The sequence below is a fragment of the Accipiter gentilis genome, chromosome 7 (assembly GCF_929443795.1).
Source record: "Accipiter gentilis chromosome 7, bAccGen1.1, whole genome shotgun sequence".
In the NCBI taxonomy this organism is placed as follows: Eukaryota; Metazoa; Chordata; class Aves; order Accipitriformes; family Accipitridae; genus Astur; species Astur gentilis.
The window spans coordinates 7,640,442-7,656,154 of NC_064886.1; the positions used below are offsets into that span (position 1 = coordinate 7,640,442).

General features: G+C 41.2%; 1 protein-coding gene across 12 annotated transcripts in view; it reads right to left on the bottom strand.

The window, feature by feature from the left end:
• Positions 1-4,525: 4,525 nt before the first annotated feature.
• ARVCF (ARVCF delta catenin family member) overlaps positions 4,526-15,713 on the bottom strand; it is a 297,786-nt gene continuing 286,598 nt past the window's right edge. For 11 of the 12 annotated variants that reach the window (XM_049806997.1, XM_049807006.1, XM_049806998.1 and 8 more), the window contains 4 exons: positions 15,344-15,397; positions 9,895-9,986; positions 7,653-7,766; positions 4,526-6,222 (listed from right to left, as the gene is read on the bottom strand). In XM_049806997.1, the coding sequence (XP_049662954.1) occupies positions 7,665-7,766; positions 9,895-9,986; positions 15,344-15,397 (248 nt within the window). In that variant the 3' untranslated portion in view covers positions 4,526-6,222; positions 7,653-7,664. The remainder of the gene's footprint in view (positions 6,223-7,652; positions 7,767-9,894; positions 9,987-15,343; positions 15,398-15,713) is intronic. The other variant, XM_049807001.1, reaches the window with a different exon arrangement.

Below are 15,713 nucleotides of genomic sequence, written 5' to 3' on the forward strand. Positions count from 1 at the left end.
GATTCATCAACCTTTCACTCACAGAAAATTTGACCTCCACTCTATCTGTAAGACCTTGCAGAAAACTCATGTCAAGATTTACTGGTTTTTGTCACGCTTCATGAAGGCATAACAGTAAGTATGATGTGTTTAGGTGCATTAGTCTCCGTACTGATCTTATCAACACAGATGAATGTGCCAGGGAGAGGCAGTTCTCAAGAGAATTAAGATCTGTCAGTAACTAGCTGTTACTTGAAATACATGGTTGACTTTTCAAGTATTGGGATTTTTCTCCCCCACACAGCAACAATTGTAAATTATTTGGCACATCCCCAAAATAACAATTTCTCATGTCAACCAAACCTCATACATTGCTACAATAAGCATAAAGATTTTCTGTTATTCTTACACACTTAATATTTATGAGAATACTTGCACACATTTCAGAAATGTGAAATCTTTGTGAAGTTACATGGATTTTATGACTAAATTGGGAAAGGTTAATAACTTCCCAAATGGAAAAGCCATCAGCAAATTAGGCTTGTGGTCTCAAATGTGCAGGCCTTTGAACAGTGACGCAGATGTCTTTCCCACAGAAATATGCTTGTATATTAAAAGGAAAAAACCCACCCATGATCTGCAGTCCTTACAGGGCTCTGTGCTACAACTCCAGCATATGGCAATGAATCAAAATTTTTCAGCTATACTAGTTTAAAGGATAGTCCAATTGCCCTCATTACCACTGACCTTTTACTAACACCAAGTGCTGACCTGAGCTAGGGTTGAATAATCCCCTGCCACAGAAAACTGCTGTTGTAAAGCCAAAGAATATTTTGAGATAGCTGATGTAACAAAAAGATAACCAATGGCACGTGTATTCTTTCCAGGCATGGTTTATTGAAAACACACCAAATTGTTATCCTACATACCTGGTTTCTAACAAGCATTCTACTTGTCTGCATTATGGAAAGATCCTATAATAATAATACATTCTGTCACGGTAACATTTGTTCTATGAAAAGCATAATCCACCTTTTTTTTTCCTCTCCATACTTGTAAAATCAAACCATTCTAAGTGTTTCAGTTTATAGTACAGTGTAAATACAATGCAAAATCCCACCAGTCTAAACTACAGAGAGAATGTTGAGCAGTATTACAGAAAACACATTGTTGATTTTTTTTTTATTCTCCTACCATGAAAATTTTAAGGCACATGATAGTTACAAACACATTAGCTACTAATTACCAGTAAGCTTCTTAGTCTAGTTATTTTGTTTTTCTGAACAGTAAGAACCAGATTGGCAGGCCTTGTAGTATCTGCGCTATCTTCCTCCTCACCTTGGACTTCAGAACATCCTACCCTGATGTAAAACTTAAGACAGGAAAAAAAAAAGGTTCATAATACCTTCCCCTTAAATGCACTAGATTAGTTACTGTACCAATAAATCACAGAACTTCTCTGTCAAAGATAAGGAAACACCAGATTTTAGAGGGCCATCAAAACCCCCATCAAATCAGAAATTTTGCGAGAAACTATGCCTATATAAACACCTTCAAAAACTGTGAGAGCATGACTCCACCCCAACAGTACAAAAATGCTGGCTGAAGCACTGGCACACTGCAGTTTTCATGGAGTGGGCAGTTGGACAGCAGAAGAGGCTATAACCACTCTAACGTGCCCATTTGGCTTCTGAAACTTTGCTTACTTGAAGGGTTTAAGATGTGCACCTCTCACATGTAGCTGAGCCTATATGCTCAACTTTAAGGCAAGTAACAGAAGGTAACTCACCACCTTCAATTTCATGGAACTTCTCCAGGAGTGAAAACTGCTTTGCCCAGCATAAGCCTTGCATGCTAGAAAGCATTACTGTAAATTACTCCTCAGAGTTGGCAAGAACTTACTCATCTGCTGTAACAAACATGCCACCCCCTGCTTTCTTGATGTGTCACTTACAGCAAGTGAGTTCCGAGTCCTCAAGTCAGTCCGTTTTGTGGTGTCTTGGCAACAGAGACAAGATTTGCTTTCCTGATACAGATGCATTCAGAATTGGCATGTCTGAGTGCACAAGAGTCTAACTAGGATAGGCAGGTGTTTTGCCCAGAAGACACTGAAGATCAGGACCTATGGCTGCCCAAGCTGTTCCCTGGGAAGCATTTCAAGCTGGCAACACATCTTGAGTTGTCAAGTTACGCTTATGGCTAAGCTGCTACTTAACTCCAAGACAGAAACAAAATGTCCTAAAGCCTTGCCTTTCCACTCTACTCCTCAGATTCTGCAGACAGACAGATCAACCTGGGAAGCTGTAAGCACAAAAGTACAATTGTTCACGCACTCAACAGCCAAACTTGATGCTTCTCCAGGGGAGTCTTGACACAGTGTTTTTTAAACGTCCACAGCTTAGTGAAGATGCTTGGGAGACGTGCAAACCACCTCCCTGGGAAGAAAGTTCTGCAGTAATTACTTGCCATCAGAAGTCTCCCTCTCCCCCTACGTTATCTCAGCCCTCACTGGGCCAACAAATTTCCTCCTCCTCTTTAGCAGGAGTCTTGCAACACCATCGCTTCTTTCCACAACCATCTCTCCCACTAGAACTTCTGCAGGTAGAATCTCTCCTACCCCAGCCCTTTGCAGGCAGATTCCCTCCAGTTTTCACAGTGGAGCCAACAGGAAAAGAGGAGGTCACATACCTGAGCCCTAAAAACCACTGCCTGCCTTTTAGCAGGAGACTCTAGACCGTACTGCAGCTTTAGTCACGCACACTGCCGCTTGCCCTCCTTTACATACAGTCCCTGCTGCCAAAATACAACAATTACGGGTTCATCCACCCACATCCCAGAATAGCTCAAACAGCCAGTCACACTTGCGCCAACAAGGGGAGAGGTAACGGCAGGTGTGGGCACACATCCCACCAGCGCTTTCCACAAGTGAGCTTGTGGTCATAGATAAAAAGGACATTAAATCACCAGACCTGGTTCAAAGTATCTTGCTTTGGACTTCAGCTGGTGGGCTGATAATGCAAGGCGATAATCTCACATGGAAGTCACCCCCCCAATCCATTCTCCATTCTCAATATCCAAACAACAGTTTGGTGAGAAGAAAAAACCACAGTCATGTAAATGATGGGTTATTGCTACATACTTGGGAATTCATTGTTATTGTAAGGCAAGGGAAGGGCGGGGGCAAGACATGGGATCCCCAGGGGAAAGTCTTGGCTCATGGACTTGGGATTTGACTTCTTGATATACCATCCTTTGCTTTTCTGTAGTGATAAATCATGTCATCAGCTCACAGCTACGCTGGCTGCCATGAACGCTTACCACCACCATGAACACTTACCCCCAGGAAAGCAAAGAACAGTTTGGAACAATGACCCTGGGTGGCCAATGCCATCTAACCTGACAGGGAGGTTTACTTATCACAGGATGCAGTTTAAATACGAAAAGGACTTTTGGGGGCAAAGTGGGATAGGGTCTGAATTTGCTTCTCAAATACTCCTTGGTGTTGTTAGCTCACTAATGACAGAGACCAAAGTAGATTCCAATCCAGATTTTGAGTGTCCCTGTAGTGTCCCACTGAGAGCCATGGGATATCTGGGATAGGAGGTCATGGACGTGATTGGCCCCTAGACACTTCACTTCCCCTTTCCTGCAGTCTTCTCTGTTAACCTCTTGCTGGCTTTGAAATACCTGTACAATAACTAAATCACAAAGTCTTAGCAGAAACTCCTTTCAACAGTCACGTCTTTATTTTAAGTGAACTTTTGCTCAGACTCCTTTGGTAAATATATGGTTTGAAGTAGATCAGGGACAGACTGACAGCACGGCCCTTCTCTTACACTGTTCTAATCAGCTACAAAGCAGGTTCCATTGCTATTACTGAACATTTTTAAAAAAATCCTTTCATATACAAAAAGAATACACCAAGTACATAACCAAAAGTGATATAAAACTCTTCTGTGTAGCTTGGTTAAAAGGGTCTCCGCGTATTGGCAGAACAAGTATGAAAAGAGCACCATTGATATAATATACAGTCAGACTATGTATCTGGTTTCATTGCCACACTTTATGTCTACACATAGAGAGACACTGCCCCGACACAGATAATCACAGATGTATCTCTTTGCTTCCCTTGATCCACTGAGCATCTTTGGCCCAACAGGACTCTCATGCAGGTGAAAAAACAAATCTTTGCTATCTTAATTTGCTCCAAGCAACTTCACCTTCCCCAGGATCCAGAAGTGACCACTGCAACGTACGTAGAAGATGAGGGTCAAAAAGGGAGGGTGCGAAGGAGCACATGTATCATCCAAATCACTGACAGCTTCTGGCATCGGTCTTTTCCCTGAATCAACAAATGCTTCCCTCTCCTGCAAACTACTTTACATGGTTTTGTTAACCTATCCTCTGCACAACAATATATATATATATAGATATATAGATTTTTTTATTTATTTATATATATGTATTCATGTCAAATTTTTAATATACTCAAGAAGATACAAAGCTCTTGGTACTTGCCTTTTTTTTTTTTTAAGTTTTAAATTTATTTTTTTTTACAAAAATTTTAGATGTTTACTATTACAGTAATATTTTGGGGGAGGTGAGGTTGTTGGATATTTCCCCTTTTTAATTACAAAGGAAACGGCAGGCACTGAAAACTGCAAATGATGTTTGCTAGATTCAAAATGTGCTTTCCAGTCACACCGTTTTTAGGAGCTTGTTTAAAACTAAGCGTGGCAATCAAAGAACAGTGGCAACCAAATAAAATCAGCAAAAGTCCACTGATGCTACTAGTGACACATTTGCTTCCTATTCTCATCTGCTGCCCTCCCTTGACCAATGCCTGGAGAAAATCAGTGATCTGAAGTCATTTAGTTCATGGCATTACCAGATACCATATATGCAGAGTATGTTCTCGTGAGGTAAAAATTCCCCCTTACACAAAGCAGGCCTTGGCATCTTAGAGGAGAACCGTTGCACATGGGTGATTTTCACACCAAATGAAATATGTAATCTCAAAACAAAACCAAAGGAACACAGAAATCATGATGATGATTTAAAAAATGCCAAACCAGTTCCCTTTGTGGCATTTTTCATCAGGATCTATAGCCCAAAGCAAACATGGATCCAACAGTGATAAATCTACCATCAAATATAAGTGACAGACCCATCTAAAATTTATAGTGTGTTCAAAATAAGACATCCTATGAAAAAGCTCCTATTTTTTTCCAATGTGTTAACAGCTATGGCAAAAGAAATTGTTAATCATCATCAATGCAACACTGGTACATTTAAAATGTAAAAGCTCCTTATTGCAATCTTTGAGAACAAGAAAATAAAAAGCCAGCCAACTCCATTTCTCAGCATAGATTTCTGAACCAGGGACACTGAAATCTTCAATAAACTGCTTTTCAGTATCTGGAAATAAAAACAGCCATTACAGAATTCAAAAGGCAGAAGTATTGTACACCAGATTATAATGATAATATAGCACTGTGATTGATATAGCTTACTCTAAAAGCAGATTATACAGCTCGCATCAATTTTGTCATCCACTCTCCAGTTCATTTGACCAGCGTTTAATAGTTTTTGTTCTGCATTTTCTCCCTTCATTGAAATCCAAAAACCCCACTCAACATTCCTGCACTTTCTGTGAAAATAATAAAGAAAACCTAAACATTTTTCAAAAGCCTTTAAAAATGTTAGATTCACAGTTCAAAAGAAATCCCCCAAAACAAAAAACAAAACAATGAGCCCCAAACCAGAAAAGTGCTATTATCTTCATGGCTACACCTACGATATTATTTCAAATATTCTGCAGTTTCTCTTTCCCTTGTGAAGCTGTCTTCTTTGCTGCCGCATGACCTTCACTTCTTATACTTGGCACCATTCACACGTAAGAGTCACCTAAGAACGCGCGGCCAGCTAGGTAGAAGCTTGGATTCTCTTTTCTTGCTTGCTTTCTTCTTGCAGGAGTGGGAGGGAGGGGGAGGTGGTGGCTACTTCTGGTGGGAATGTAACTGAGTTAAAAAGCAAATTGTCTCGCTGTAAGGCATGGTGCTCCAGGGTTGGCAATGGCAGTTAGTTGTGTTTTCTCCCCACATCCTCCTAGAATCTGCAGCCTGGTCAATGATGCAGCGCCCTCCAAATCTGAATGGCAGTGGTGACTGATGAGATCCTCTGTGTCGATTCAATGTTTGTTTCTCCCCCTCAATTAAAAAAAAAAGTGGTTGGACTCTAGCCCTGCAAAATAAAGTCAAAACTGATTAATACCAGCAAGTAACATGACCTTGGTGATCTCCATCCCCCAGTGGTAGGACAGTGACTGGAAACGCCAACCTATCCCCAATATGTGGGTTCCTTGAAGGGTATGAATGGGAGAAGACAAGCACGGACCACATTTTTCAAAGTCTGTACCCCACCTGTAAGCCTCCACTGCTCAGAGGAAGAGTGCAGGAGTGAAGCATAAGGGCACTACGCACATATGTTTATCCCTGCCCTTTGGCTGGGCCAAGAAGGCTGACCACGCAGTGCTCACCAGCTGTGGGAAGCCAATGGTGCCAGGGTCTGCTCCATGGCTACGTAAGAGTACTTGGCAGTGCTGAAAAACTGCTCTGGGGAGGTGCTTCCAACCCAGGAACAGAAACAATCTGTAAACACTTAGCTCTTATACTAGACTCTTAAATGAAGAAGGAGGGTGGAAAAAAAACAAAAAAAACAATCCACCACCACCCCCCAAAAACGTACTGGAGTTTTCTCTCCCACTAATGCAAGTGTTTTCCATGTAAAATTATGGGAGCAAATGATGTTTCGGAACTTGGGCCTTAAAGGCCTATTGCCCACTCTGATGGGAAAGTTGCCCAGTGCCTTCACAATAGTCACTAAGGCTTTCCTTTAGTCATAGCCAGGGGCACAAAACCTGCTGTTCCAAACGTAGCGTCACATCTGATGGAGTGCCAGAAGGTACAACCGAGGTAGAGGGCTGTCTTGCAAGACAGCAGGAGACAGATTAGCAGTGGCAGGAGCAAAGAAAGGCCAGTGACATTACTGAGGAACTTGGCACATGGCAAAGGCAGAGAACTAGAGAGCAACAAAAAGGCACCTTTCTTTAACAACAGAAAGAAAAAAAAAAAAAAGGAATTGAGAAGTGAGAGTTGTGGGTCAATGTTTATTGTGTAACCAAAATCATCTCTCCTTGCAGAGTAACTTGTGTATAGCCAGCAGCTTTCCTGCAGATGGGCAGGGCTGTGTAATTCATGGGAACCTCAAGGGACATCCATAAATAGTCAAGGGTATGCTTTTCCTTAAGTCTCAGGCTAATCCTTATAATGAGCATAGAGGGGAAAAGAACAGTTGGAAGCAGGAACATACTATTCAAATTCATTCCCATGGCCTAACAGCAGAAATCTTTCACATCTCAGCTGACAACCAATCATTCATGATATTAATTTTCTGTCTGGTTATTTGACAGGTTGTTTTTTAATCAAACAATGGTGTTTGATTACATTTCATTAAAGATACACTGAATAATACAAGCACCACTTTTTTCAAATGCATTTTCATTTGTCTGAAAGGACCCTGTTAGCAGTTAGCCTTGAACAGATTCCACAGTGATACAGATCATGCAGGAGACAAGTTAATCACTAACACCAATTACCATTAAAAGGACCTACCATGCATGCAAATTAGACCCAGGAGTCAACAGGCTGGGGTTTAATGTCACGGGCATCCACCAGATTCACCGAAGCCCTGTTACTCCTGTTAATGTTTTTCCTATTTGTGTCATTCTGCAGCACAGGGTGAGGAGTTAAAGGCAAAACAGAGCGGATTAATCAAACAAAACCACCAAACAAGTCAGCTTGAAGGAGCACAAGGGAAAATTAGTGATAGAGAAAGAAACAAGATCAGCAATGGCACAATACTGACAAAAGCATCTGTAACAGCCAAAAGGCTGCACTTCCCTGCCATCATTATTCACAATTTTCAGCCTCTTTTGAGTCTCAGAGCTATGGTTATCAAACAATTCACAAGCCAGAAGACCCCACAGATATATTTGTTTCACAGCATAGTGAGAGGGATGAGTAGCAGCTACTCAGCTCTGCTCAACTGAGGGCATGGCAGCACATATGTCTGATGCGTACAGCAGGCTGAATTCAGGTTACCCTCTGTCCTGAAAACCAAGCAAGAGGCAGCACAGACCTTAGGAGACACATTGTGGAGTGAAATGGTTTTTTTTCTTTTTCTCATGAAAGCAAAGCAGCTAACTCACTGAACTCTAGGTTGTGCTTCACTTCAGACATACACTGGAGTTTGGACTGCTTGATGTGATTTTTAGGGTTGTATTGGATCACTTTAATGAATTCTGAATGGCAAAAATAACAGCTGTTTTGTTCTTTCCTGCCTTAGTCTATTTTCCTTAGAAAGACATTTTCTGTCAAGCCCCTATTGATCAACATTCTTATGTCACTTAGGGGCTCCATTCCCACTGCATCCTTGCAAAACATATTAGAACTGTGATGAGGGAACTAGAAAGTTTATTTCGTTGACTCTGTTTCAAGCAGGGCCATCTCTTGCCACATTGGAGCAGGGGATCACACTGCATGACTTCAGTAATCAGCTCAGTTTTATCAGTACCAAAAACAAATGAAGAAGCACAACCACCTCTGCCAGGAAGTCTAGCTGGGCAGCCTCCAAGAGGGTGCAGCCACACCTAGAACTGGCAAACTGAAGAGAGTGATCCGTGCTTAAAAAAAGGTCCAGCTGGATTGAAACGATTCTCCAGGGTATACCTTCAGGGAAAGGCAAAAGACGGCAAGAAATGCATGACCAGGCAAGTTAATTCAGGCAGACGGATGCAGCAGGACATCTTCCTAAGTCATGATCTATGGAAGTATTTTTCTCCAAACCACATTTTTACTTCCCTTGTTCAATAATAGTGGGTTTTCCTTTCAATTGACTGAAGTTTAATTGTTTCACTCAACATGAATCACCTGGATTTTCTGATATTATCAGGAACATGCTGAAGGTTATTAAGGACAGCCTTCTGCAGACTAACAATAGTGTTTCCTACCACTGACTTGTTTCAATGAATCCTCCTCTTCCTCCCCTTCCTCCTTGAAATTACTTCCCCAGGGAAAACACAAACTTATTTTGAGATGAGGGAGAACTGATGGCCACCACATTAATCAACTTTTTAAAAGGTCTGCTCAAAAGGTACAGCAATGCAACAGAAATTACACAGAGCCTACTAAGCCACATTTGCATACAACCCACAATACAAAGAGCTTTGTTAAGTAAGATTTTTTTTTTTAATTAGGAAGTTGTCTATATTTGTTTTTAGAAGGCACATATGTAACTACGCATGTCTCTCCCTTCCTCTCCATCTCCTTGGCCCATGCCCATAGTCCACCATCAGGACTGTGAATGAGTGTTGCAGAAACAAATACTGTTCACCATGCTGCTGTACACAGACTCACAAGATCACACCTACTTCTCATGGTGAAAACAATAAAGCAGCATGACAGTTTGAAGCGACTATTTTCAGAACAAAGGCTGAGCACAGTTATACACTTTATGGATAGGGAATACTGCCTGGACAAGGGTGACAGAACAAACACTTTCTATTTTTACAACCTCCCCATTTACAAGAATACAGTGATTGCCTGCACTTGCTCCTGCACTGGAAAACAGCATTTTGTTTTTGTTTCTAGTTAGCCAAGTGCTAAGTTACAAAATAGTGCCTTCATCGGGGCGGGCAGGGGGGGATGGACAACGGGGACGGGACGACACGACAAAAACCACCACCAAAAATCCCCAGCCCTTTACAGCCCCCTGTAACATATTTCATGCTGAGGACACCAGGCTTCCTTTCTTTTAAAGGCATTAACTAGCATTCAGCATTAAGAGGAAGCTCACTTTTAAAGGTTCTTTCTCCGAGGCATCCCCTGTGTTATCACTGGTCTTGTATTTGCGCTCCTTGTCCCGGTGATCGATGGTGGAGTACCCATCTGAGGAGAAATAACATGACAGTCAGGCATGAAGCACAAATAGGAGCAGGAACAGAGCTGATGCAAGCAGAATTCTTCAGCAAAGAAACAGGAATATAAACTATCAGAACCCAAAGATGCTGGCAGCCTGCTTTTCACATGTGCTCCAGCTCTGAAATTTAATTTTTACCAGCTTAAAACAAAACAGAAAAGCCCTCTTTTTTATATCACTGCCAGATGCTGGCACTCATTAGCAAGCAGTACTGTTTTCATCCCAGCCTGCTGCACTTTTTAGCGTGCCCAAGGAAAGCAGCAAGTTGTCATCTCACGCCCTGTGGCTAATGAGCTTCAAATTCAGCCCAAAGCTTGTGTTCCTTGCTTAGCAGCCTGATTAATTGGCTGTGTTCATTCTCTGAATGCTCTGCAGCATGTTCCCACTCTTGCTGAGCCTGACTACTAGCAGGACATGACAATAATTTGGAAGAGTCCCCTTCAGAGCACTGAGAAAAAGGGCTTGTTGAGTTGGAAGAAATCTTGATGCAAACCCTGCTGTGCTTAGACTGTCTTTCATTACAAAGTAGCACCTCTTGGTGCTTTTTCTCCTGACAACTAAGAAACAATATGAAACCAGGATGAACACAAGGAAGAAAAGTGTGAGAAGGTTTTATAAAGAAATGCCTCTAATTATTTCAGAACCTTTACTTTGAATCATTGTCAGCCAATGCAAATCTTAATTTATTTTCCTGATGCATCAGATTTCCCTCATTATCAGTGACAAATAGATCATCTCCTGCTCTGTTTTGGCAGCATTGTAATCTGGAGTAAATGACACTCAAATTTATAGCTCCCTGTAGGCTTTTGTTTTCCCCTATGTAATTGAGGGATCATTAATGTTTTCATGTCCTGTCAAACTGGGTTCTTAGAATACCACAAAAAGGTTTTACATAAACTATCAAAATGCTCCTCTCTTGGTTTATTACTTGCCTGCAACAGGTCAAGTCAGTCATATTTTTTGTGGGGTTCCCATGGCATAAAAGAGGCACTGTTTGCCCACGTGACAAAAACACACACAGCTAGAGAGACTTGTACCAAACGCAGTCGCAGGGCAGGGCCCTGGCCCTAAATGACGTTTATGCTGGCCACTGCCAGATTAGTTCTAAGAGCTGTAGTTTTCCTTTATATCACATGAATCAAAGTGCACACAGACCTGCAACAAGCACCTGAAGTAGTGTATGTTTGTGACATCATGGATAGTAACAGATTATTTAACCATGCTGCCTAAAAACACCTAAAGAATTTTGGAGTTGTACATGTAGTACACAGATCTTGAAGCATGAAAATAATCGCTACACAGAGCTTTACTTACAATTATTTGTTGACAATGAAGATGCCTAATGTTCCTGGCTATTCCTTTCAAACAAAAAAGAAAAAAACTTAAAGCCTACCAGCTGCATCCAGCTACCCAGCCAGCATTTGTGGAAGAACGCATGACCAATAATTCTCTTTCAAATGACAGGCATGAATAGTGCTAGTAAGTCATATCCTAATCTAAAGATTCATCAATTATTTAGAAGTAAATAGTTTACACAGGTATGTATTTAAACGATGGAAACATACCCACTCCCCCCTCAAAAATCAAACAACTAAGCGGTAGCTTTTTATAATCTAATATTAATTATACTCACAATGATGTAATGGATCACTTTGCATTTTTATAGTGCCATTATCATGGGTGATCCACAAATATTTTTTAAAAGAATTGCTAAGGTACAAAGGAAACCTTTAACCTACACCCAGAAAGCAACAGCTACTAAGTGAAGTATGGCAACTATAATACTTTCCAGGGAGCAAGGTCAGAAGTAAGGACTGTAATCACAAAAAATTAAAAGCACAACAGATCTCTAATACTACTAAAAAATTAAAAAACCATGCTTAGCCAGGACAGCAGCAACAGGAAGATCAAGCTTTTGCACAGTGGCAGTAATATAACAACGAAGAAAAGTCAAGAACTTTGTTCTTCATATCTAAGCTCCAACATATTTTGCAATTCATACTGTCAGCCCACTCTTGTGTGGTCTGCAGGCTAACAGTGCCACACACATCAGCTCTAATGGATTATGTGTTTCTAAAAACCACACACTGTGCTACGATCTGTCAAGATGAGCAGCAGCAGAGATAAGAAGTTCATGATTTGATCTAAAAATGAGAAATATCTTGAAGGAGGCTGCATCAGAGAAGTAATACGTCAGTGCCCCACGACCCACAGATCTCCAAAGAAATTAGAAAGTACTGCTTCTCCCACATTTCAGGTTCATTGTAAAAAGTGATCAAAATTAACTCTGTTTCTGCGGCATAAAGGAGACCTACACAGATCTTGCAGATCTTACTGCTCCAAGGTATAAATGCATTATTCTAATACAATCCAATGTAGAGACAAAAGTTACTTTGGTCAATAGAGGAGGCACATTCCATTTTTGGCTTGTTTATTCCTCCCTCTCAACTTTCTGCTTGTTGTCTTCTGTATTGCTTCACCGAGTATCTCCCATTCGCTCTGCAGGAACATTTTTATGTCCTCACACATTACAGGACCAAATGCCTACTGAGTGTCCGTCTAGTCGTGCCCTCACGCAGCTCTCATCTTATAAAGATCAAATCTCTGGACCCATCAAAAAGGAGGAGGAGGAGAAAGGAAAAGTTATGCCTGAAGATGGGCACACGGGACAGGGCCATCTGAACTATTTGTCTCTAGTCTGAACAATTCCCAGCTCACAGATGCTCTTGTCTGACTGGCTGTAGGTTAATTGAGGCACAGGTACAGTTTTAGAGAACTCACAAATTTGGCATACAGCTTTGAGGATCACAGTTCCGCTGCTTCTACAGACAGCTCAGGGTCACAGCCACCCTCAGGCAGCACCGTGACAATAAGCATTGATGATCTTCAGATTACTCGGTGCAGAGCCAGTTGTCTGGAGCTGATGAGGTCTGACAGACCTGAGCTATCTCCGCACTGGGCTGTCAAGTGCATCCCACAGTAACTCATAAAACATGTTTTCTTCTACCTCCCAGGCCATCCACGCTCTACCCAGGCCTTCCTATTGCTCCAGACAACAGGAATCTGACTGGTCTAGTACTGCCAGCTGATGGGGAACGTATCTTTCTGCCTCCCTAGCCACACTGACAGTCAATTAATTTCCTTTACAGAGAAGGATGACCCCCACAGCATTAGCAAACAAACTGAGATACCAATAGCAATTTTCTTTTAGCAATCTTGAAAAAGAGTCAACATGGGTTAACAGTAAAGGCCCAGGCACCAAGACAGCTTAACTCTGATAAAAAGAGGCAACAGATGAGCAGCAAACAGGCAGTGATGTTCTGGAACAAGCAGTCTTGTACACTGGCAGGGGAGCAGGATAAACACTCTGGGCTGGAAGGACCTGGCTGAATGGATGGGAAACTCTAACATGGGCACGGCAAGGAAATTCACCGAGTTCTGCACTGGCACACTCTAACGTGTTTGAGGCAATTACGGTTCAGTACCGAAGCAGTACAGCTGAAAGATAACTATGCAACCTGGAAGCATCTGAATTAAATGAAATGGACAACATAACGCTGGAGACAGATGAGAATTCTCTAGAAGACAGTGAATATAAAATAGGAAGATGTTAGGGCAAGTGAAATCAGAAAGAGAGAAAGGCAAGGGAAAAACACACAACTGAAACCAGGGCACAGGACTTTCTGCAGTAAAAAGAAATAAAAAGATAAGCTGGGATGCTGAATAACTCTCTCTGGTACTCTGTCATGCATTGTCTTTGCAAACGTAAGTGAGGTCAGTCTCTCCTGGAGACTCAATGTAGACTGGTGTGGATTATGTGGGGATACAGCCGAACTCCTTACTGGAGGTACAAACCCAGAGGACTGCATGTTGATGTTCTGCTCCTTGTATCTGCCAGTTCGCTCCGGAGTGGGAAAAGAACAAAAACTCCACAATACAACAGTCTACAATGAAGTTAAAATCACAAAATATAGTCTAGAACAGCTCCTCATGTAAGTAAGTAAGCCCATAAGACAAAAAACATACAGCATTTGGAAGAGCCTGAAGGAAAGAGAGTTGTTATTTCAGTTCCTTGCAATTAAGGATAGTAAACTGGATAAATTAATTTAGTCTCTTCTCAGTTGACATACGAAACAGCACATAGTTATAGTCATGTTGGAGTTAAAAAGCTTTCAAGAGCTGGGGTCAGGAAAACTTCACAGATTTCATCTTCTAATAGTGATAATAAGACTGGAGAACAGAACAGCCCAGAGAATCTGCCTGATGTTGTACACATGCTGCTAATTTGCATTTAATTTTGTACTCAGAGCTGTACTAGTAACTCCTGAAAGCATAAGGCAACAATTAATATTGAGACCATAAACAATCAGCATTGCCCATCCTGCAGCACCTGCTAGCACACAGCTATCCTGCCAGGCAATCTTCTCCGAAGTTGTTTTCTTCCATTGTGAGAACAAATGTTTTGGTGTTCCCTTAGGCAAAATACATATGGACAGTTGATTCATGGCAGGTGGCACGTCGTTTTTCTAAGAATATGAAAGCTAATATATACCTGTTATTTTAACTTCTGAACATCCTTGGCTTTCAGCTTGGTTCTAACTTGCTATTTTTTCAGCTACAATCACAAATAGCAGTATATGAAACTGATTTGGAGGCATTAATGTAGGTATTTAAATAAAAATAACATCAACTGGAAGAAGTCAAGCAATTTCCCAAGAGAACACACAGCACCTTTATCTACCTCACTAAAGAAAAAAACCCTCTAGAAGTCTTAAATTACAGATCTTATCAAATCTCAAAGCACTCCATTGACAGTAAGTGGCTATTCTCAGTCTATATGAAAAGCCAGGCCTGGAGATGCAGGTAAATGAAAGGTGGAGCCAGGAATATCATACATACTAACTTATTTTTGGTGTTACCCACAGAAAACAAAGGCAGAATGGATTTAAACACAAGTGTTACACTGAAGTAAATTTTCAACTCTTTTTTATCCTTCTGGATCCCCAGACTTCCAGATTTGTAATAGGGAATGCAGCTGCCTCAAGGGCCAGAAACTAGAATGAAAGCTAGGTCAGTGTATCTCCATTATATGCTGAAAGTAGTTGAGAAATTGGCGTGTACACTCTACAAGTATTTAAAAGAAAAAAAAGCCAGGAGAAAAGAAAAAAAAGACGATTACCAATCTTTCGTAAGGTAATGTTCTGTTTTTAAATGTCAGCTTTATCCATCTGAAAGAATATCACCTAGAGAAATAGTTGAACTTTCCTGGGAGTGACAGCGTGCTCTATTGAAACAGACAGAGGGTTTGATCTATGACTGAATTTACCTGGGCCAAGTTCATCCATAGGTATCATATCTCGACTCCCAGCCTTCTCGTTATCTATAAAACAGAAACATTGAAATTACTTCAGTTACATTTGCTTTTCTCAACACCTTTAAATTAGTCACAGGACCAGAGAGGTCTGTGAAGTACTAAACGCAGAGACTATTGTAAAAAACCCCCAAAATATTCAACTGTTACCCATTCAGAAAGGGAAGTTTGATTTCAGCTCTCCAGAGAGCATGTGTAATTCTTGCATTTTCTGCTCTGGCACTGTAATATAGAACTCCCTCTCTCCAAGTGATAACAGAAAATGCAGTTCTGCTTTGGACTACCTGCTGCTTCTCTCTGGTCTCTCCAGAACAGAGGAGAAAGA